Genomic DNA, 21605 nt, shown 5'->3' with positions numbered 1-21605 from the left:
GATAGAAATTTGCAGGATGCAATATAGAACTAAAAATAATCATTTTTTCCAGCTCTCCAGAACTTCCTATTCTGGAATATCTATAAAACATTCTGACCACGCTGGGTATTAGAATTACCTTCAGAAGTCAATAATTTTCTATAGTTCTTACAACAGACCGGTCCCTGTTTTGAGGGAAAATACCCAAGCAGAGAGGCTAGCAGTACAGTCTTCCTTTTTGTTTGCTGCATTGTGTTGCAGTGTGTTATAATCATGGTCGTTATGCTGGCTCAAAAACAGCAATCTTTCTACGCTGTACTATAGAGGACCTTCCAACTCTTCCAACACCCAATATCTGTATCATTTATTATTGTATGTATTATAATTTATCCTTTTTGATATCAATAGTGTTCTTTTGTCATTCTCCTTCTCTGAAGCATATTGATTCTTTCAGGTCTTGTGCAAACCATCCTACCTCACATCTTGTCCTGGCAAATCATTCCTATATATTTTCCTAGCAAACAGGCTCTAGTACAACAGAATCTAAAAACATGAACACCCTCATAAGATACCCAGACACTGCAGAGTTTAGAAAAGAAAATAAATCTTACATGTTCCTCTTCAAACTGGTCCCCACCAAATGCAGAGATACAGGGCTTGATACCTCCCGTTCCAAGGGCGATCAAAAACAGACCCACCATAAACAGGACCCTTCATGCAAGAACAAAAACAACACCATTGCAGAACCCTTCCACTGCTTATGGGAACATTTTAGTGTCACCCAACTATAATTCCTCTCGTATCACTGTCTCTTGCACATTGCCAATGATGATGAGCCAGCTAACTGCAAATATATACACATATATATATTTATCCTCATTTCTGCATTCAGAATCAGTCAACTGAACAAACAGTGTTTGTCATTTTCTTGCTTTTCGGAGGCCCACTGAGTATACCAGACATCAAAGATCCAAGGGACTATTTTTCATTCATCTGAGAACAAAAGGCTGCAGAAATCAATTGTGAAAAGGAAAATTAAAACAAAACAAAAAGACCCTTTGCATATAAGGCTTCCAGTCTGGATAAGCAAAGCAATTCTGTTTGAAATAGGCTCTTGGGTGCTTTCTACCTCCCAGCGCTCCTCAAAATCCCATTGCTGGTCCGAAGGATTACTGATTATTTCTGGGTGGAACAGGAGTATCAGGACTGTCCAGATCTAGGACAAAAGAAAGCTGCTCCATCAACCAGATGTACTCCTGCCTGCATGCATGTATTTTCAGTGCCAGGTCCACCTTGGTAAAAACAGCACAGTGGCTTCAGAAATGCCAGCTGGAAAACTACTTTGACATTCCTATCAGTTCAGAGTCTAGAGGGCAAGAAGAGTAGTATCCTACAAGTTAGGTTGGATATCAGGAAAAACTTTTTTACTGGAAGGGTAGTTAAGCACTGGAATAGGCCCCCCAGGGAGGTGGTTGACTCACCATCCCTGGATGTGTTTAAAAACCATTTGGACATGGTGCTCAGGGACATGATTTAGCAGAGTGTTGTTAGTTAGGGCAGTATGGTTAGGTTGCAGTTGGACTCAATGATCTTTAAGGTCTTTTCCAACCTGAGCAATCCTCTGATTCTAAGTAACACAGATAATTCCTCTGTCACACATAAAAAAAAAAAAAATAAAAAAAAAAGTGTATTTAGGATTTAGTCTTCCCATGTACACAAAGGGACTTGCTGAGCTGGACAGCTATAGCAATGAGAAAATGAGGAAGAAAGGAGCAATTGAATGGAAGAGACCAAACTCCAGTAGCATAATGTAGCAGAGAGGCATGATCAGAAGTCCCTGTATCAAAGGGCTCAGTCCTGGTGACTGTTCCAAGCTTTTCCTGGTGAATTCACACTTCCCCTCCAAACTGCTGGCCCGATGGAGGTGAAACAAGTGACAGTAGTGGGTAAACCACCTACCATTGCAACCTACGAGAACATTCAGCTTCAGCTGCTACTTACACGTGAACTGCCTGGTTGCCAAGGGATGGAATTGCACCGACTGACTTTATCAGATGGCCAACCACATACACAATGGAGAGGTAGATGATAGTCCTGCGAGCAAAGCAAACAGCAGTGACTGAAGGTGCTGTGTGATGTACAGTCTCTAAACAGAGTGTGCCTGTGTTTCCTGATATGAAAGGTCTATTTGGCTGATGCACAAGGAATAGTTTTGTCCATATCCCCAGTACTGCAGACAGCTATAACTTTCACGTCAACATTTTGCATGCTGGAAAAAGGAGATAGGCAAATGGGCTGAGATTAGGGAAGCATAGATGCTACTTTCTTTGGGGAGATTGCTGGGTAGAATAAGCTAAATGTTCTACACTGCAAATAGATGAGTACTCTTCAGGTCCAACTCAGTTTCCAGACTACTAATAACTGGCAGTTTGTAGAATGCACTTAACTGTGCTGGAAGGAATCCATAGGGACTGCTGCACGCTTTCAACCCACCTGATTACTACAACCAAATTAGGAGTGTGGTTTTCCTGTTACAAGACTGAATTGAATCTCAAGCACCTCTGGAGGACTGAGCTCATCTATCTGCTTCCCACATCTTGGTGAGTGTGAGCAGGAAATCTGACCAGAAGGGTCAGGCTTTTGAGTACATTACATTGCTTCATTGTCTTCGAGATCAACACATTTATTTATTTATGTGCAGACAAAATGCTCAAAGCGAGAATGGAAGGACTTGTTAGGAAAGAGAATCTAGAAGAAGCCCCATGAGCTCCTCTAATCTGTTATCTTCTTCTTAGGATTGGTTTAGCTATTGCAGCAAAAACTACCATTTATAAAGACCAGGGGATTACTCCGGGAAAAACCTCTTGCCTAGTGCACAAAAGTTTGCCTAATGGTTTATTTTTTCACAACATTACGCTGCAAGATGGATATCCATCCTCAAACAGCAATGAGTATTCACAGACGACTAATGAAGTTAAAAAACAAGCCAACTTTGTGTATGTGCGTGTGTGTAGGTTTATTTCACTCGAGAAAATGACTAAAATAAAGCACAAAGAAAAAAAGGAATAGTGATATCTCTTGAAGAGCTTTCTGCTACAAAGGCATATTGCAGCCATTTTTTTCCATGTAGAGACTCACACTGCCAGATGTGCTTAGACCTATAGGGAAGGGTTCAGCTGCACTTCATCACTAACAGCAAGACTCCTCAGGCAGAGAGCAGACAGTGCCAAGGAAAGAATGGCCTGTGTACAGCTGCTCACCACCACTCTGGGTCAGATGGTGGCCCTGCCTGCAAATTATCAGCCTAAGGGAAGAGTCCCTAATTTTCTCAGGGAGAGTTTAGCTGGTTTTGTACTAAGGGAGATGATTTGTCCGAGTCCAGGTTACTCTGGGATAAAAATGGTTGTGTTCATGCATTCCCTAAACTGAGAAAGCATATGTGAGTACAGCTAGTGACATTTCATCTGAAACTACTAGATCAAGAGGACAATACTGCTTCCTTACCACTTTGAATCTATCTCAGCAACAGAACTTGGCAAGCTGAGGGTTAACCACCCTATATCTTAGTTTCCTCAAGGTTCATGGGGAAGGAGAGGGGAGGAACATTGTGATCTATGATTTAATTTATTGATTTGAATTGCATTGCCTATTGGTCATTGGGTGAAAGGGGAGCGTGTAACAGCATGAGCAAACACATTAGTTGTTCACCAGTTAACATAGAGAAGCTGTTAATATGTCAAAAGTGTGTCTTTGCTGCACCGTGAACTAGCTCAAAATCAGAAGCGCGGGCAGCACTGAATCTCATGCAGGCTGTACATTGCAGACAGATCCTGTCTGAATTAGAGAAATGTCTACTTACTTGTATTTCCCCAGACATGAGTCTGCCATGATGGCTCCAATGACAGGTGTGAAATAACAGAGAGCAGAAAAGGCATGGTACACAGCAGTGGAGAGATTCTCATCCCAGTGGAAGAAGCTTATGAAATACAGCGTCAGGACAGCTAAAAGGAAGCAAGCAAACCACATCAGATAATTGATGTGCATCTCTGTGGGTAAGCAGGAAGCTACATCACAGTGACAAGGAAAACAAGGACTTGCGTACCAGCTATGAGCACTGCTGTGGAAAGATCTGTGCTTTCAGATCTATTCCTCATAATCCCTGACACAGGAGAAGCTCAAATGAGGTATGTGAGTATCAGGCTTCCCCTGCTCATAAGCATTTGTGTTTAGCTGGAAAATATATTTTCTAGCTTATCACACCTGAACCTGTAGTTCTGTTTATGCATATTTTCTATTTGCAAATTAGGTGCCTATATGATTCAATTCAAAGACACACAGAATGCACACAACTGAAAGACATCACATGCTGGAAAAACTGGTTTGAGACCAAGAATGATATAAAAAATTCAGACTGGAAGCAACACTGGAGGTCTCTAGTCCCAATTCGTGTTTAAAACAGGTCTAGCTTCAACATCAGGGTGTGCTGTTCATGTTTATATCCCAGAATACCAGTTTATTTTGAAGGACAACTGAGACCATATACAGCAGAACTCTGGAACGCCAGGCCATCATATACAGAAACACAAGGATCGGATAGTCTCTTCCCATGGGCCACATACCTCTCATGCCATAGTAGGAGTAGCGCTCACAGAACTCATTCACCACAATGAAGGCGATGCTCAGGGGGTAGTTGGAGCCACAGAGTTTCTACAGGAATTAAAGTAGAACATATCAGCTTATTGACAGTTTTCACCCCAGCAACACATCCACACAGCACCTGGGCAGCAGAGAGGAGTCCAGTCTGAAAGCCAGGTGCTCAGTGCTGCCTGGCTAACCTGCAGGTTGGACTCAAAGGAGTAAGGAGGCCACACATCCATCTTGCTTTGGTTAGGGTTCCCTATGAACCCTCCTGGCAGGTGTGGACCCCATAAGGAACAGCAAAGGGACTCCAGAACTGCCAGCAGCCAACATCTGCTATGCCCTAAGCTCTAGAAACTTCTTTGGAAAGATTGTACTGCCTCTCTGCTGCAACATAACATCCCACTGAGACGCAAAATACACCTTCAGATGCATTTTTATCTATACTTCACACAGAGTTACTGCTCTCCCCTGAAACTGCTGCCTCCCCCAGCACCCAGAGAGCTGCTTCTTCCTCAGTGTCAACTGCCCTCAGTCTCTGCACCTCAGTTACACCAAACTGCACCACTGCATTTACTGCAGCAGAGCTTCAGCCACGGCAGCTATTTCATATCCCAAGAATGCTGGCAGAGCTATGGACAATTCAATTCATTAAACAAAAATCAAACAAAAGAGCTATGCACTTCTCAAACCTGTCTGAAATTGGCTACTTTTTTATTGACATCAACTTCACTCAAGCTAAAATCTGCTGTTTCCAAATGAAGTGCAAGGCACCTGAACAGCCAGGTCTTAGCGTGACCTTGTGCAGGCCCCCATCCCTCTACTACCCACGGTGGTCCCAGCTAAGCAGCTGGGAGCTGCTGGAAGCTGCTTATCTCCACTGCCTCCCACCAAGGACAGCAAGATTTCACAGCTCTGCCAATTAGTGGGAGAGACAGGCTGGCCATACATGGGGTGAGGGACGGGGGTGTAATACTGTCATCTGCATTTACATCCAAAGTTTTAAACAGCCGTGGTATGGTGAGATGAACTCTTCGTATGCATTTCTGTACCTTGTGTCAGAAGTAATGAATTCCTCTATTACTTCCCAGAGTCTCAAATGCAAACACAGATAAGAAGATAGATGTGTTTATTGAGGTTTATTCCACCACGAGACTTGAGCTTATTTGGATTCCCAAAGCAATGCCTCCTAGGTTAGATGACTAGCTAATCATGGTGTCTCACTCAAGATTATACAAGGACCACAGAAGAGAAGAAACTGTTTGCTAAATAAAATAAAAACAAAAACAACACAACACTGTAACTAAACCCATTTCCATTCCCTAACCAAGTATCTGTGATATTTTTGTGATTTTTGAAATACTTTCCTCTCACTATTCATGGAATGCCTTGTTATTAAGAAACCCTTGGACTCTTGGGTTCACTTGAATAAAGATGTAATTATCCATTTCATTTATTGTTTGTGCTGAAGCTGTTGTGCTCAGCATATGGCTACCAAGACAGAGTGCACAGAGGGTGCTCCCTTGGAAACTGGACCCAGGGCTCCTGCTTTTAGACCAGCCTGAAAAATGGCAGTATATAGAAGCTGCAAATGCACAAATGCACAATGCTCTCCCGCAACACGTTCTTAATATTATAGAGGAAAAGCCATAAGGAGGAAATAATGCTTTCTCTGGTTACTTTGTGGCATTTTTTGAACTTGGAAATAAAGTGACATAACAGGGATATCTTTCTTCCACTCTTTCCCAGACCTCATTGTCAGTACTCTGATAATTAATAGCATTTGATGCAGATACAGAGTGGGACTCCACAAAGCCAAGGCAGCCAGGTGTAGGGAAAGCTGCTGCCTGAAATCACTGCTCCGTGCACAAACCCTGCAGGATCTGTGTGCATCAGTAGGAGGTACAACGTGCCATGCTGTGACCTGTAGTGACAGAAACCCTGGCAGTGGCTCCTGCTCTGGGATGGGCACCTCCAACACATCAGTGTCTGCAAGCAGGAAAAGGGGAGCAAGAAGAGAGACTGTACAGCTAAACCTGCCCCAGTGCCTGAGCCAGCACCTTAAGTAACTGCTTACAAATGCTGAGCAAGGGACTTACAAGCAGGGACACTTTCGTCTGGCCTGGACGCTGTGAGACAGCATCAGCGCACACAGAAACACTCAGGTGCTCTCTCTGCTACATCACTGACCTGCATGGGGCCTGCCTGGACATCCAAAAGTGGGCAACCTTCATCCATGGGAAGAGCCAGCTGCAGTTTGCTCACTTTTGCAGAGGAGGACCTTGCTCAGCAGATAGCCCCAGCAAAAGCAAAGAGGCTAAACCTGGATTGACGATCACACAGCTACACCGCTGTGCTTAGCTAACCACTGTAAGCCTGGGATGTGCAGGATTATGGAGCTCTTAGAAATATTGTGGAAGTTGATAGATCTGTGTCTTCAAGAAGAAAAAAAAAAAAAACAAAAAAAAAAAAAGAGAGAGAGAGAGAGAGAGAGAAAATAAGGGATCCCTTAAAGTGCCAGTGGCAGAGTTGTTTGCTTTCACTTCTCTCTCTTGCTGATCAGCTGCAAAATAGGACTAAGATTAGTATTTCACATGAGCTCTGAATACCCAATAATTAATGCCTGCACAGTACTTAAAACAGTCAGCTAAATATCTAGCTTGCTTATGACATAACTGGCTGCAAGAGCAATTACTACCACACTGTCCTGTGAATCAAAGCACGTGCAAAACAAGCCTCTTTCTTACCAAAGCCAATATAGTGTACGGTATTTAGTGTCAAGCCCTCAGCTGGAACTAGCCTGAAAACCTACACAAACGCAAGAGCTGCAAGGTAAGCAAACAGTGAATCTGGCTTAACTCACAGCCAAAGACGTAAAGCTGAGGCTCTGGGACACACATCAGTGGCCTGTCCAAAGTCCCCATCCCTCCTCCTGCTTAGCAGCACCTGGAAACCTGTCTCAATGGTCTCACCAAAGGAAGCAAACGCACAACCCAGCTCCCTCCTACCCATGCATGACAGCTCCCTGCAATTGACAGAAGGAAGTCCTTTCCCACAAGGAAAGGAGCATTCAGGAAAAAGGCAGCAATGCAAACCCTCACTTTTATTTTTCCCCAAGGATGCAGTTCATTTTTACACTTTAAGCTGCCCTTTGTCAACTTAATCAGGTTAGTGGAGGGAATATTTGCATGGAGTTGTTAACGCTTACTTCAACCCTCTGCAAGAAAGGGTGTTTGTCTCTAGCCAGAGCACAAAAGAGGAAAGAACAGAGAGATCTTGCAATGTTTAGAGCAAGCTGAGCAGAAAGCATAGCAAAGTAAATGAGCTGTAACACTCACCGGAGATTTTTTCTGAACAGGGAAATCTCCTTTGGGGGGATCATCTCCTGCAGAAATAAAAGTGAACAAACTTTCCTTGGATTCGTTTCTCTGAAAAGTGTTCATCTCCCCTCTCGCCTCGTCTCCCACCGTGCTCTGTGGCCGTGGTGAGTTGACTGGGAAGATTTCCAACCTCAGGCATGAAGTTTGATTCAGTTTGAGTTAACCCTAATTGAGCACATTTCTGCGGCCAGGGCAGAAAGGGGAGGGAGATGCCATAAAGAAAGACAACAGCAGAGCTCAGGAAGAGCTGGGGAGTGCAGCTTAAACCTTCTGCAGGTTGGGGCTGTGAGCACTTTGTAGCACAGACCTCCAGTTTGCTTGGCATGCTCCCAGCTGTCTTACACACATCAACCCAGCACAGCCCCGTATGCTGCACAGATGTGAGACGAATAAAAATCCAGGGTCCCAGAGACCTCTAGAGCCTGCTGATTTAGGAGAAAAGCATCAATCTGTCCTCCATTGTGGTAATGTCAGGTTCATTCCACAGGGGTCCCGCTCCACTGAAAAATCATGTTACTCCAAGTCATAACCACTGAAACACTCATCACCCTTAGACACTGGATGTCATAGGTGCCTGCACGGTATTAAGTCATTTCTTTGCTGTTCCAGGACCAGGGTACATTTCCACACCAACTCCCTGGAACATCCTTGACTTCCCCTATGGGGCAGTTTAATCCTGAGGGCACAGACAGCACCCAGAAGCAGCTTCAAATCCGCTGTAACATCTCCTTATATACAAAAGGCCACCTCTGGGATCCCTATGATGCAAATGCTTTCTATGCTGGGTAGGGAGCCCCCGGCTCCCAGCAGGCACCCACCCTGGTGTCCCTCCTCATTTGCCCTTCCCACGGGAATCCAGGGAGCTCCTTATCAGCTTATCAATATCCTTATCATTGCTCCCCAGCAATGCCTGCAGTTACAACAAAATTCACAGCCTTCCCATAAACCACCCTGAGTGGCTGCAGCTCTGTGGCATTTTGGGTGCAGTGCAGGGCTTTTTCTTCCCCTTCCATTTGGCTTCTTTAAAAGGCAAATATTCAAAGCAATTTCCCAAATATTCCTCCTGTTTCTTATCAGAAAAAGCACAGATCATACCCAGGATCTGCAGTTGGTACCAGTGTCTCCATAAACTCACCCCTAGCTCCAGCACCAAGTTGCTGCTAGTGCTGGGTATAATGGAGCCAGGTTTGCAGTTGACAAACCAGGAAAGAGGCATCTGCTCATACCACAGATCCTTAGCCTGCCTTCAGTTCTTGCTAACAAGACACAGAGAACATCTCTGTTAAGCCCATTTCACAGGCAAGAATGACTTTAAAGTATATTCAAGGCTAAGAGCAACACAAATAACAGATCATGTGCAAGTTGGTCCTGTCTCCTGCACACCAGGCCAGCATATACTCTTGAGTCCTGTCAATCTGACCCCTTACTGAAGGCAGCAGAAATATTTCCAAGCCAGCTGTTGGTCTCTCTTACTTGCCAAAGCATCTCCAGCCAAGCCTCAGTAGGAGCCTGCTGTGTTCTGCTATGCACAGATGAGCAGGACAAACACAGTGAAGTTTATTAAAGGATTACACAAAAGCAAGACAGGAGAGGTTTCAGCATCCCTCATGCAGGGCTCCCATGCTGATGCAATGTGATGCCTTAATATTATCTTCAGAATCCTGCAGCTATGCTTCCTTTGTGAGTACACAGACCTGTGCTTTACACCAGCTAAATGATTTTTCTAATACTAGCATGAATAAAAATATATGTATCAGTCAGTAGAATTAACATGCTGCTTGTCAAATACAGTGCAGAGATGTTTAGGCCATTATCTTCTGGAAGGTTTTCTCAGACAGAAAGGGGGGAAAAAAAGAATAAAAATGTGTAGTAATAAATAGTAAGTCAAAGCAAACAGTGAGAATGAGTTAAGGAGAATATATGTGCAAGCAACTCAGATGCAAGTTAAATAGAACTTGATAGGAGACCTGTGTGGCTGGGATGAGAATTGGAAAGGAATTGTACCACAAATGGAAATAAGGTGACACTTCTGAAGATGAGTATAAACAAACAGATCGAGTATGGAGCAATAGAGGCTGAAAAGCTAAGGCACAAAATGAATTATAGCTAGCAGGGGACACAAAAGGCAATAAGAAAAGGTGTTAGAAATGCTGTAAATACTGGAGAAAGAGGAAGGAAAATGAAAGTCTTATTGAAACTAGAAAATGAGCAAACAAAGGCTGATCGAGAGAAGCCAGGGAAGCTGTGTTCTTTTTGTATGTCTTCAACAAAAGAAAGAAGAAGCCACAATATACAATATTCAGATGCTTCAGTTGTGCTCAAATTGCTACAGCCTGATCAAATTCACTTCAAGGTGTGGATATTGTTTTTGAACCAACTTCCTTGTAAGAGTCAGAGGTAGCACAAGCTTCACCATTATCTTTAAAAAGGCAAGTGAGGCTTCATGTGAAATATCCATCCAGTAGGCAAACAGGAAATCCCTCTCACAATACTTTCTCACCAAACTGGGAAGGTAGAAAACATGCAGGTTCCCAACTTCTCCATGAGCAAAGAGAACAAAAGCACAGCCAGCAGGCTGCTTGCACTTGTGCCCAAAACTGGGATGGAGAATAGGGCATTAACTCAAAATTTTTATGTGGGAGATAACATCTTGTGGCTCTGGAATGAATAAGATGAAATTCAGGAATGGCTGCCAAATGCTACCCCCAGGAAAAATGACACAGAGATCAACTATTCTCTACCTTCATTAATAAGATGAGGAAAATAACTGACTTCAGTAAAGAAGATCTGGGGCCTCTTTTGTCCAAATTTCCCTCTTGCAAGGATGTGGGAGCACTGGCAGAAAGGTGGTGCAGTTGAGGCAGTCCTTGATGTTGGATATTTAAGATCATCTTAGGGACTGGCTGAATATGTCAGGCCCTGTTCCAGAGCTGGCAGATGAATCAGGTGCCCCTCTGATGTTCACTCTTCTGAATTTCCATGAAAAGCCTGTTCTAAACAACTTCAACTGGCAAGCAAGGACTGCTTTGCTTTATGTAAGATTTTTTCTGCATTGTTCTTCCTGCAAGCGGACAACCTGTAAGATGATCCACGCTTCAATGTAAAACTTGGCTACCAGATGCCTTGCATAGCTGTAAGTTTCCATGAATATATTAGTTTACAACTTCGAGTCAATCTTCTACATTTTTCAGATCCCTAAATCCACAGGAGGACAATCTGCATTTTCCTTTTGCATTTACAATTCTTAGATCCTCAGTACTTTATCCTGCAGTGCTGTACACATTAATCTGTTTATACTCAGCTGATCAATTCATTTATGTCTGCATTCATCTTGTTCAATTCCTTCTTGATTTTCAGCTCAGCCACACTGGTCTCTTTCTAATGAGTCTCATTTTGAATTCACACACACTGGTCATCCTTTAATAGTATTTTCACCATATCTTTGTTTCTCTCCTCTTTTCCTAAGAAAAAGTTACAGCTGTGCCAGGAACACTTCAGGCTGTGGTCTGTCTTCGGATGGACAAGATGATCTCTCCAGATTCCTTTCTCCAGTTCTTCCATTATAGAAAAGATCACAGCTTAACTTATTTAGACAGACCAAGACTGGCTCCCAGTCACCTGCAGACTCATCCCAGAGTAATTTAAAAAAATAAACACAAATGTTTCACTTGATCAACCAAGAAAATATGCCACAAGTCTTCAGTCCTGCCTCCCTGTTCTACTCACTAGTCCTTAGGGACTCAAACTTGTAAAGGTATGTCAGTCAACAACACTAACAATATCAAGCACCTAAACTGTCTTTAAGTGCCTGTTAGCGGGTCACTAGTCAGCCTGTGCACATCAGGGAAACTTCTCATCACTCCTGGTGCCTTTTTGCCTTCAGTTTAGCAAAAGGAGTTTTAAGAAATTCTCTCACCAGCTTGGGCTTCCTTTGCAGTTTGCAGCTCACGGTCCTTCTCTGCCATTCCTTCTGCTCTGGGTGCACCAGATGAGCACAGCTATGTAGTGTTTGAAGATGAACCTTGTTGAGCAGTCCTGGCTCTCTCCCACCCTGTTAATGTTTCACTTCACAGCAGCAGTCCTTTGGTCGCCAATAAATAGTGATTTATTCACTACGTACTCAACAAGCAGAAAGGAGGAATGAGCACTATAGGCCATATAATGAAATAGAGATGAAAAGATAGAAAGAGAATTGTAAAAAGCTTTGTTTGGAAATGCTTGTGGCTTCTGTTACAAGACTGGAAGGAGGGGAAACACATCAGGAAAGGGCTTTCCCTTTCAAAGGACTTTTAAAGAGACTGTTACAGCACATAAAAATTAGGATATTTATCTTCACTTAGGGGAAATGTTCAGCAAAACACAGAATGAAGAAAACCCAGTGCAAACAAATACAACCATAAATGTAAACTCATTTCTAGGCTCTCAGGATGGGAACATCACAGAATCACTGCAAAAATTGGAAGCTGGCTCCAGAACAAGACTTGCAGTCTTTTGTAACCAAGCACTGATTAACAGTGAGTGCCAAGGAAGGATATACATTACTTTGAAAACCAGGAATAATTTAACTATTCAGGTTGTCAGTACAGAGAGAGCCTAAGTGACCTCTTGAATTCCTTTCCAACTATTTCCCCCTTGAGATTCCAAGTTGTATTTGATACTGCGAGGTCAGGCACTGTGCCCTGACTCCCAGCTGACCAGCTGCACCAGTTTGTGTAGGTTGAAGACAGAGGAAATGGACACTGAGGTGCTCCAGGCAATGCTGGCCCACAAGCACATGTCCAATCCCTGGGACATTTGTATTCTCTGTCCTTCCTGCTTGGCCTTCATCTCCCTCCATAGCCATTTAAAGCATTTTAAGAATGCAACTCGTGTCTTAGAGGCAGTCCCTTATTAAAACAATACCTAGTTTTATTGTTCATACAGGTTTGTAAAATCTGAGAAAAAAAAAAAAAAAAAAAAAGAAAAAGAAAAAAAAAAAAAGAAGAAGAAAATAAAAAGAAATTAAGAAAAGGAGAACCAAGATGGGTATTAAAGGGAACATTAGCTCATCTTCTAACACCCTACTTAGTGCTGTTTGAGATCGCTAAATTCTGAATGGCTTTCTTAATGCCCCTAATAATCAAGATGTGCTAGACTCTCACACACCCACCACCACAGCTGACTGGTTCTGGCATAACTCCAGCTCTTTGATTAAAACCTGGCACTAGAAGAATCCACAGGTTAACCCCATCCACTTGCCTGGGGCTGGATCTTCCATCCCCTTCATGGAGTGAGAAGGTGGGAGGTCTCTGCAGCTGGAAGAAAGATGGATGTGGTGTGGCAGAACTTTGAAAAAGCACTTGATGGCTGCTTGGCAAACATTTTCTCCCTGGTGGTACTGGTAGCAGGTTCTTAGTGCTGTAGGTCTCAGGGTGTTTCACTGTGCAGATGACACTATTTCCTCTTCAGAGATGGGCAAAAGAGGGGAAAAAAATGTCCTGATGAAGGCAGACTCCACTGAAAGCTCACAGGTGCCAGCTCAGCAGTCTATTCATCAAGCTGCCCTGCCTTTAGCGTTATCACAGCAAAGATTGAAAAACAATTGCATGCAGCATCTCAGCCATCTGTAGTCCATTCCAGCCTCTGGGACATATACTGCCTTGGGAACAGCCCTTTTCACACTGACAAAGTGGTAAGTCCCATACCATCTTCTATCCCTTTCCACGCTCAGCTGCTTGTACTCACTGTTTACTTGTTTCTCCTTCAGGAAGAGGCAGCTGGTAGCAAGAAACGCAGGAATCCTGCAACTCCTCCATCCCTCGCAGCCAGCTCTCAGGGATGCCCAGCACTGGGGGTCTGCTGGACAGCAAAGGAGGGTTCACAGCTCCTGGATGTGGCAGCAGGACACCGGGGTTCAGTTCTGATTCTGCTATATATCAGACACCTTGAGCTATCCTTAGCTCCACTGGCCATGAAATGAGAGACAAGCAGAACTAATCTCCCATACACACAAAGGAAACACTTTCATCCATTAATCTGGCCATACAACTAGGAGAATCTCAGGGCAGGCACTAATTGTAGTTTTTCCAGTTTTGTTTTTCATGCACCAACAATAAACAGCCTGATTGTTTCATTATCTGCAAACTTAATGCACTGCACAATTTCAAATCCTTGCCATTGCAGAGAGAGTACTCTCACCATCTCTCAGCACAGAGGATTTTTTTGGCTAGAGCTTAAGTTAGATTGCTGTTGCATAATCAGTGTTTCATTAGGGCAAGCTGCCAGGTCAGGGAACATGTAAATCCCTATAATATCTGTCCTGGTAGAAATCCTACTGATCTAATCCAGAGAGATCCCAGCTCTACATCAGTGGCCCCTACCAGATGCAAGCACAGATAGACACATCACAGCCTCCTGCATTCTAGGGACTGTCATTGCTATGAGATTTTAATCAGATCCTCCTGGACCAGCTCCCTCCATTGCCACACCCAGGGCCAGGCTGATCAGGGGCTCATCCAAGATTCATTAACTCTGGTTCCCCACATTTTTATAATGAGCTTGTGGTGCCATCCATTCTTTTCTGCCTCCCTCTGCAGTGACCACAGGGATCACTTTGTCGGATGGGGAAAGCCAGCAACTCCAGCAGGAAGAGCAGCTGAGTGGGTTTTCCCTGTATTAAACTCCAGAGGGAAAGACACAAAATTAGTGACTTTTCCTAAACACACAGTCTGAACTGACAGTCTGTAGCACAATTTCTTTTGTCCTGGCTATGCTGTGCACAAGGAAGTCTGCTCTCCCCTGGCTCTTGGTGCAAATCCCCTCCGACTGCAGGGGAGAAAGGTTATACTCACATAAGAGAAGGAGTTCATAAGTTGCTCTTCTTCATACAAACAGCACCCCTGAGCAAAGACATGCTTTCCTCATGGACACAGGGAGCTGCAGAGCAGAGCTGAAGCTGCAAGGAAGCAGCCAGATGCACATCCCACCAGCAGGCAATGGTACATGGTATTTCTCCTGCACCTACAGCCTGGATGCTGCAAGTCATTGGGTTTGTGCAACTGCAGGCTCAGCATGAGTCTGGCTCCAACAGCAGGTGGTCTGATGAATCTATTTGAGGCTGCTTTCATTCGTCAGGCCACTATGGTCACCTCCTGGCCCCTCTGCTTTCCCAACCTGTTTCCAAGTAGTTCCTCATGCACTATAAGGATACAAACCCTCAACGGATTTCCTTTATCTTCCTGCAGTGTATTTGTTAGACGCTGATTGGGTCCTTCTTTGCATTTATTACTCACCAGCTGCCATTCCCACCTGCATCATTGTGGATGCCTAGCAGCTCCAAATGACAATATGGATTTCCACCACCTCTTACACCTGTGCTCATAGCTGATCTTTTGCTGTTCAGTATTCAGCTTTAGGTCTGTCCAAGAGCTTTTGCACAGCCTTCAGTAAACAGAGGAGACTACACTGGTATTCAGTGACAGAAATCCATTAGTGCCAATATTTGTTAGCTTTAATAAAGCCATGATGAAAAAAGCAGTCACCTTTTACATGGCCTTTGGCTATGCCTAGGATACAAGAGAAAATCTGGCAGTGCCAGTCCTATGAGATACAGAGGGCCACTCAGGAGGTTTGTAGTCAATTGACTTCAAAGAACCTCAGAGTGCTCAGCAACCCACAAGAAGAGCTTTGTTTATAAAAGCAAAAAGACTCCAGTCTTCAAAAAGGGCAAGAAGGAAGACCCGGGTAATTACAGGCAAGTCAGCCTCACCTCTGTCCCAGGGAAGGTGATGGAACAGCTTGTTCTAGATGCCATCTCCAGACAACTGGGTGATATGGAGGCTATCAGGAGTACTCAGCATGGGTTCACCAAGGGGAGGTCGTGCTCGACCAACCTGGTCGCCTTTTATGAAGATGTCACTAGCTGGGTGGACAGGGGGAGGGCGGTAGATGTAGTCTACCTTGATTTCAGTAAGGCTTTTGATACTGTCCCCCATGACATCCTTATAAAGCTGAGGAAGTATGGGATAGATGAGTGGACAGTGAAGTGGGTTGAGAATTGGCTGACTGGCAGAGTGCAGAGGGTTGTCATTGCCGGTGTGGTGTCTGGCTGGAGGCGTATAACTAGCAGCGTCCCCCTGGGGTCTGTACTGGGTCTGGTCTTGTTAAACATCATCAGCGACCTTGATGAGGGGATAGTGACCACCCTCAGCAAGTTTGCTGATGACACGAAGTTGGGAGGATTGGCTGACATGCCTGAAGGCTGTGCTGCCATTCAGTGAGACCTGGACAGGCTGGAGAGCTGGGCAGTAAGAAACCGGATGAGGTTTAGCAAAAGCAAGTGTAGAATCTTGCACCTAGGGAGGAATAATTACATGCACCGGTACAGGCTGGCGGAAGACCTGCTGGAGAGGAGCTCTGCTGAGAGGGACCTGGGCGTCCTGGTGGACAACAGATTGGCCATGAGCCAGCAGTGTGCCCTTGTAGCCAAGAAGGCCAATGACATCCTGGGGTGCATTAAAAAGAGCGTGTCCAGCAGGTCGAAGGAGGTGATCCTCCCCCTCTACTCTGCCCTATTAATGCCTCATCTGGAATATTGTGTCCAGTTCTGGGCTCCCCAGTACAAAAAAGACAGGGATCTCTTGGAGAGAGTCCAGCGGAGGGCCACGAAGATGGTGAAGGGCCTGGAGCATCTCCCCTATTAAGAAAGGAAATGCCTTGTCCAGAAGCAAGCAGTGGGCTGGAGAGGGCACCAAAACCAAACCCTGCTTGCACCTTTCCCTCTCCTCATTCCACATGCTGACATTTATTTTAAGAGCAAAAACAAGACTACAGTGAAGAAAGCTCCAGAACAACTCAGCTACTTTATTCACCCCCTTCTCTTTCCACTACAGAAGATTCTCAGAAAACCTCCAAGAGCCACCTTACTGCTCTGCTGACCCTTCTCTGGGATGCATCAGTGCGCTCAGAAATGACTGAGAGCAACACATGCACACAGACACACAGCAGATCCCTACACAACCATTTCTCCACTAGGAAACAGCATCAAAAAGCAGCTGGTGGGAAGAGTAGAAGTGGAAAGCGGGCATGGTGAGAGAAGTGCTTTGGGCAGCAAGGAAAGGCCATCTGAAGCTCCTGGGTTAAGTCCCTTCTGCAGAGGGTGTCGGTGATGCCGTCTCCTTTGCAAACTCTTCCTGCACGGAGAGAAGCATTGGTCTCCCTCATCCCTGGGCTCTCCAGCATTTTGAGGGTCTCTCCTGCTGGGGGTTTTCCCATGAGAAATGAGGCACCAGCCCTGAGAGAAACTCTTCCTGCAGGAGATGCAGTCCTAGTAGCTACCTGTCCTGTGGACTGCAATGTTTAATGAGGACTGAGCTTTGCATGAAGTTCTTCTGGGAGTGTGAGGAGCTCTCTGCTCAGCACAAAGCCCTTCTCACACTCAAGGCTTCCTGCCATTTCAGCTCACTGGTGCAGACATTCTGGTAACACAGCAGATGGGATTCTCTGAGGGAGAGAAAAGACAAGTTCCCAGGCATCTCCCTGCATGCAGGCCTGGCCAAAATGTTCTAAAATGTCTGACAGAAGCTATGGTCTCTCTCCTGTGTGCATATGCTGGTGCAGCTTCAATTCAGAACTCCCTTTGAAGCTCTTACCACACTCAGGACACTCACAGGGTCTCTTTTTCCTGATGGATGCTCTGATGCAGTGTCAGCTCAGAACACCTTTTAAAGCTCTTCCCACACTCAGGACACTTATAGGGTCGCTCTCCTGTGTGCATGCACTGGTGCATCTTCAATTCAGAATGCCTTTTGAAGCTCTTCTCACACTCAGAGCACTTATATGGTCTCTCTCCTGTGTGGACACGCTGGTGCATCTTCAATTCAGCACGCCTTTTGAAGCTCTTCCCACACTCAGGACATTTATATGGTCTCTCTCCTGTGTGGATGCGCTGGTGGAGCTTCAAATCAGAACTGCTTATGAAGCTCTTCCCACAATCAGAGCACTTGCAGGGTCTCTCTCCTGTGTGGATGCTCTGGTGACGCTTCAAATTAGAACTGCTTATGAAGCTCTTCCCACACTCAGAGCACTTATAGGGTCTCTCTCCTGTATGGATGCGCTGGTGGAGCTTCAAATCAGAACTGCTTATGAAGCTCTTCTCACACTCAGAGCACTTATATGGTCTCTCTCCTGTGTGGACACGCTGGTGGATGGTGAGGTGGGTTCTCCCTTTGAAGCTCTTCCCACACTCAGTGCACTTGCAGGGTCTCTCTCCTGTGTGAATGCGATGGTGGATGGTGAGGCTGGAACTGTTTTTGAAGCTCTTCCCACACTCAAGGCACTTATACGGTCACTCTCCTGTGTGGACACGTTGGTGTATTTTGAGGTTAGAACTATCCTTAAAGCTCTTCCCACACTCAGGGCACTTACATGGTCGCTCTCCTGTGTGGACACGTTGGTGTATTTTGAGTGTAGAACTATCCTTAAAGCTCTTCCCACACACAAGGCACTTATACGGTCGCTCTCCTGTGTGGACACGTTGGTGTATTTTGAGTTTAGAACTACCTTTCAAGCTCTTCCCACACTCAAGGCACTTGTACAGTCTCCCTCTTCTGTGGATACACTGGTGGGAAGTGAGGCTCCCACTGTCCGTAAAAGTCTTTCCACAGTCAGAGCACTCAAAGGCTCTCTCTCCTGTGTACATGCACTGCTGGCCAGTGGGGTGGAGTCTCCATTCCATGCTCTCTGCAGAATCACAGATCTCATAATGCCTCTTTGCTGAGTGCGTGCACTGGTGGCTAGTGATGCTGGAATCCAGTTTAAAGCTTTTCTCACACTCAGTGCATGGATTCTGCTTTTTCATCTGGCACACATCCTTGCTCCTGGTTTCCTCAGGCTGCTTTGGACCTATGTTGGTGTCCACTGGGTTCCTCAGTGTCATTCCCAGACGCTTTCCCAGGGGCTTCTTGATGTGCTCACCCTGACCTTGCTGCAGGACTTCCTGGACATCCCTTCTGATTTCTTCCACAGAGATGCGATTCAGCTGCATTTCCGCTACACAATTTCTCTGCGGAACCTCCTTTGTATTTTTGATCCCATCAGCTGCTGGATGACAGAGGAAATGCAGCAATAGCACACAGTGCCCAAAATAAAACACAGGCAGAGAAGGCTCTTACAGCCCCAACATTCCCCTTCCCTCCACCACCTCACCTGGGCTGAGGTCTCCTGGCATGGTCTCAGGGCTACGCACATCTGGGATCCAGGGGTCTTCCCCTCGTTCAAGCAGGGAGATCAGCATGGGCTTGGGGGCTGGAAGTGGAGCTTCAGGGAGAGAAACAGGGAACAAGAGAGCATTTCCCTCATGCTGGCAGTGCCTGTTCAACAGTTCCACTCTGTGCCCCTCCCCAAGGAGAAACCACCATTTAGGTCTAAATTACACTGTGCCTACAGCTTCCCTTGGAGCAAAGAATGTTTTGACATCTCTGAACATTGTGAAGGGATATTTTTTCTTTCAAATTAACTTTACAACAGCTTATTTGTTTTCTTACAGTCTACCAGTGGTCAAGGCATCAAAATGTTGATGGCAATTGCATGGAAAATCTTCAATTCCATAGCAGTAACCAGGGATTCATCTGTGAGCTGGAGCTGGTGGCACCAAGCAACACACAACACAAGGGCTGGTTTTCTCCCTCCTGGCTGATGCCTGCTTGCCAGCACTGACTCTGTGGCTTTGATCAGAGTGCCGTGCATACTAATCCCTTCTGAAACTCATGCTTTTCAGTATCTCCTTTCTTGCTGGCACTGTGGTGTGAGTCAATATGTAGCTGCATGGTGTTTATTCAAGGCCCGGCTTGCAGAGGCTCATTCTGCACAGCCAAAGGTGCCCTAACGAGGAGGAAAGGCAGACAAGCTCTCACCCAGCGAGGCCACACACTGGTATGTCTCCAACATCACGTCCCGGTAGAGCTCTCGTTGCACAGGGTCCAGCAGCGCCCACTCCTCCCTGCTGAAATACACGGCCACCTCCTCAAAGCTCACGGGCTCCTGCAAGCAAAGAGGCTCCTTGCTGGGAACAGCCAAGGCCCAGGCAAGCAGCTCGCACAGGACAGAACCTCACACCCCAGCTGCTTTTCTGTCCCCAGCACACACACGCTGGCTGAGGGCACCTCCCTCTTCCCCTGCATTCACATCCCTGGCCCCTTGGCCTCTCCTGCCTGCTTCCCCAACCCCTACCTCAACTGGATGTGCTGCGGCCATTTGCTGCTCTCCTGCAGGCTGGGATGATCACGGCTGGAAGGCAGAAGTTGAACTGGAGCCTGCAGAGAGAAGAGAAATGGCAGGGGAGCTGTGAGGGAATGCAGCAGTCCCAGTCCCAGCTCAGCCCTTCTGCAGGGCACTGCCCAGCCTTGCAGAGGAAGACAATGAGCTGCAGCACAGGAAACAGTCTGGCTCAAAGAGATGAACCGTCACAAAGCTGTCTCAGACTGGGAGGCTGAAACAACTGGTAGCTGACACTTAGTTCAACAGCTGAGACTGAGAGGGGACTTAAGACAAAGCACGGCAAGGAGGCAGTCATCTTACCGCAAAAGAGGGAGCAGCCCAAGTGCCCCTCCAGCTCTGCTGCACAGCAGCGGGCTGCACCACAGGACCTGCCCTCGAGCAGGGCTGTTTCTGCAGCTCACACCTGCACAGAGATCCCTTGCAGCTTGACATCAAGACTCCTTCTCAATACAGATCTTCTGTAAGACACCCGTGGTTACTTTGGAGCTTTCATGTATTCTCTAAGGTTCTGTCTTAGAGGGACTGTGCACGTATGATTCCTTCCACACAAAGCCTTGACCAAGCTTGGGACTAGGAGAGGATCCAGCCACATCCTAGCTCCTTACCTCTGTGGTCTGAAGACATGAGAAAAAAAGGGGACCTACTCTGAGCCTCGTGACTCAATGGGAGGGCCTCCTGTAGGTGTGTGCGTAACCCTACCCTCCATGCAGTAAATAACCAAGTGTATCCAGCCACCTCTGATCCTGCTGTGTCACTGTTAAATCACTACAGCATATCCCTATTATATCAACAAATATAGTCCTGCTTCTCCCTTAGGAGTGTATGCTGTGTTTGGATCCACTTGTGACCAATGGGCAAAGTCTGCAGGATGGCAAGAAGGGAAACAAACCGATGACAAGAGACATGAAGCGCATCCCAAATTCTTCTGTGAGTGTTCTCCTGGCGACTGCTGTAGTTGAGCAGAAAGCAGAGGTCACTGGGGGCAGTAATAGGATGCAAAATGGGAAAGGTGTTATCAGCATCGTGTCGGGTTTGAAAGTGACATATGAAGCAAAGGAGAACTGCACCGGTCCTCCCAGAATCAAAAGCGACTGATATTCCACAATATTTCTGCTGCACTACGTGGTGCAAGTTGTGCAGGTAATGCTTATTCACACAATAAACGAAGACCTCCCCGAGTCGCTTACAATCCTTTAGGCCACACATCCTCCACCTGTAGGGTTTGGCTCCAAACAGATGCAAAACTGCACCCATAGCACTAATTAAAGGCACTGCCTCTACACAGTTAAGGCAAACAGAGGCAGCAGAATGACGGCTTATTGCCTGCCCTAGCTGCAGTTAAGGAAACTGAAG

The 21605-nt window shown here is 45.8% G+C and overlaps 1 protein-coding gene, 2 long non-coding RNA genes and 1 pseudogene across 4 annotated transcripts in view; 1 reads left to right on the top strand and 3 right to left on the bottom strand.

Moving 5' to 3' along the window:
- Positions 1 to 21605, bottom strand: part of LOC146756705 (uncharacterized) — a 378411-nt gene that overhangs the window by 1684 nt on the left and 355122 nt on the right. The gene's annotated exons all lie outside the window — the stretch shown is intronic.
- LOC146756727 (solute carrier family 15 member 2-like) lies at positions 169 to 11975 on the bottom strand. Of its 2 annotated transcripts, XM_085524079.1 has the most exons (6): positions 11914 to 11975; positions 7956 to 8002; positions 4599 to 4686; positions 3839 to 3980; positions 1981 to 2073; positions 169 to 690 (listed from the first exon to the last, which is right to left on the bottom strand). In XM_085524079.1, the coding sequence occupies exons 1-6, from the start codon at positions 11960 to 11962 to the stop codon at positions 456 to 458; spliced, it is 654 nt and encodes a 217-aa protein (XP_085380205.1). In that variant the 5' UTR covers positions 11963 to 11975; the 3' UTR covers positions 169 to 455. The 2 variants fall into 2 exon arrangements, with proteins under 2 accessions (XP_085380205.1, XP_085380204.1); XM_085524078.1 differs by lacking the exon at positions 11914 to 11975 and having other exon boundaries at positions 7956 to 8547.
- On the top strand, positions 13433 to 14120 carry LOC146756726 (uncharacterized). The gene is made up of 2 exons (XR_014937310.1): positions 13433 to 13668; positions 13744 to 14120. It is a non-coding gene; the product is annotated as an uncharacterized LOC146756726 (long non-coding RNA).
- Positions 16819 to 20522, bottom strand: LOC146756725 (uncharacterized; annotated as a pseudogene).

Source organism: Coturnix japonica, chromosome 26 (assembly GCF_054131305.1).
Source record: "Coturnix japonica strain WE chromosome 26, WE-NBRP24, whole genome shotgun sequence".
NCBI lineage: Eukaryota > Metazoa > Chordata > Aves > Galliformes > Phasianidae > Coturnix > Coturnix japonica.
The sequence above is the reverse complement of the archived record's forward strand: the minus strand, read 5'-3'. Positions and strand labels throughout refer to the sequence as shown.

Excerpts from the sequence above, each read along its gene's own strand:
- LOC146756727 (XM_085524078.1), bottom strand. The coding sequence starts at position 8,060 with ATGAACACTTTTCAGAGAAACGAATCCAAGGAAAGTTTGTTCACTTTT. Across the intron at positions 3,981-4,598 it reads CTCCTACTATGGCATGAGAG|CTGTCCTGACGCTGTATTTC; the intron begins GTATGTGGCCCA and ends GCTTCCTTTTAG. Across the intron at positions 2,074-3,838 it reads TCATGTCTGGGGAAATACAA|GACTATCATCTACCTCTCCA; the intron begins GTAAGTAGACAT and ends CTTTGCTCGCAG.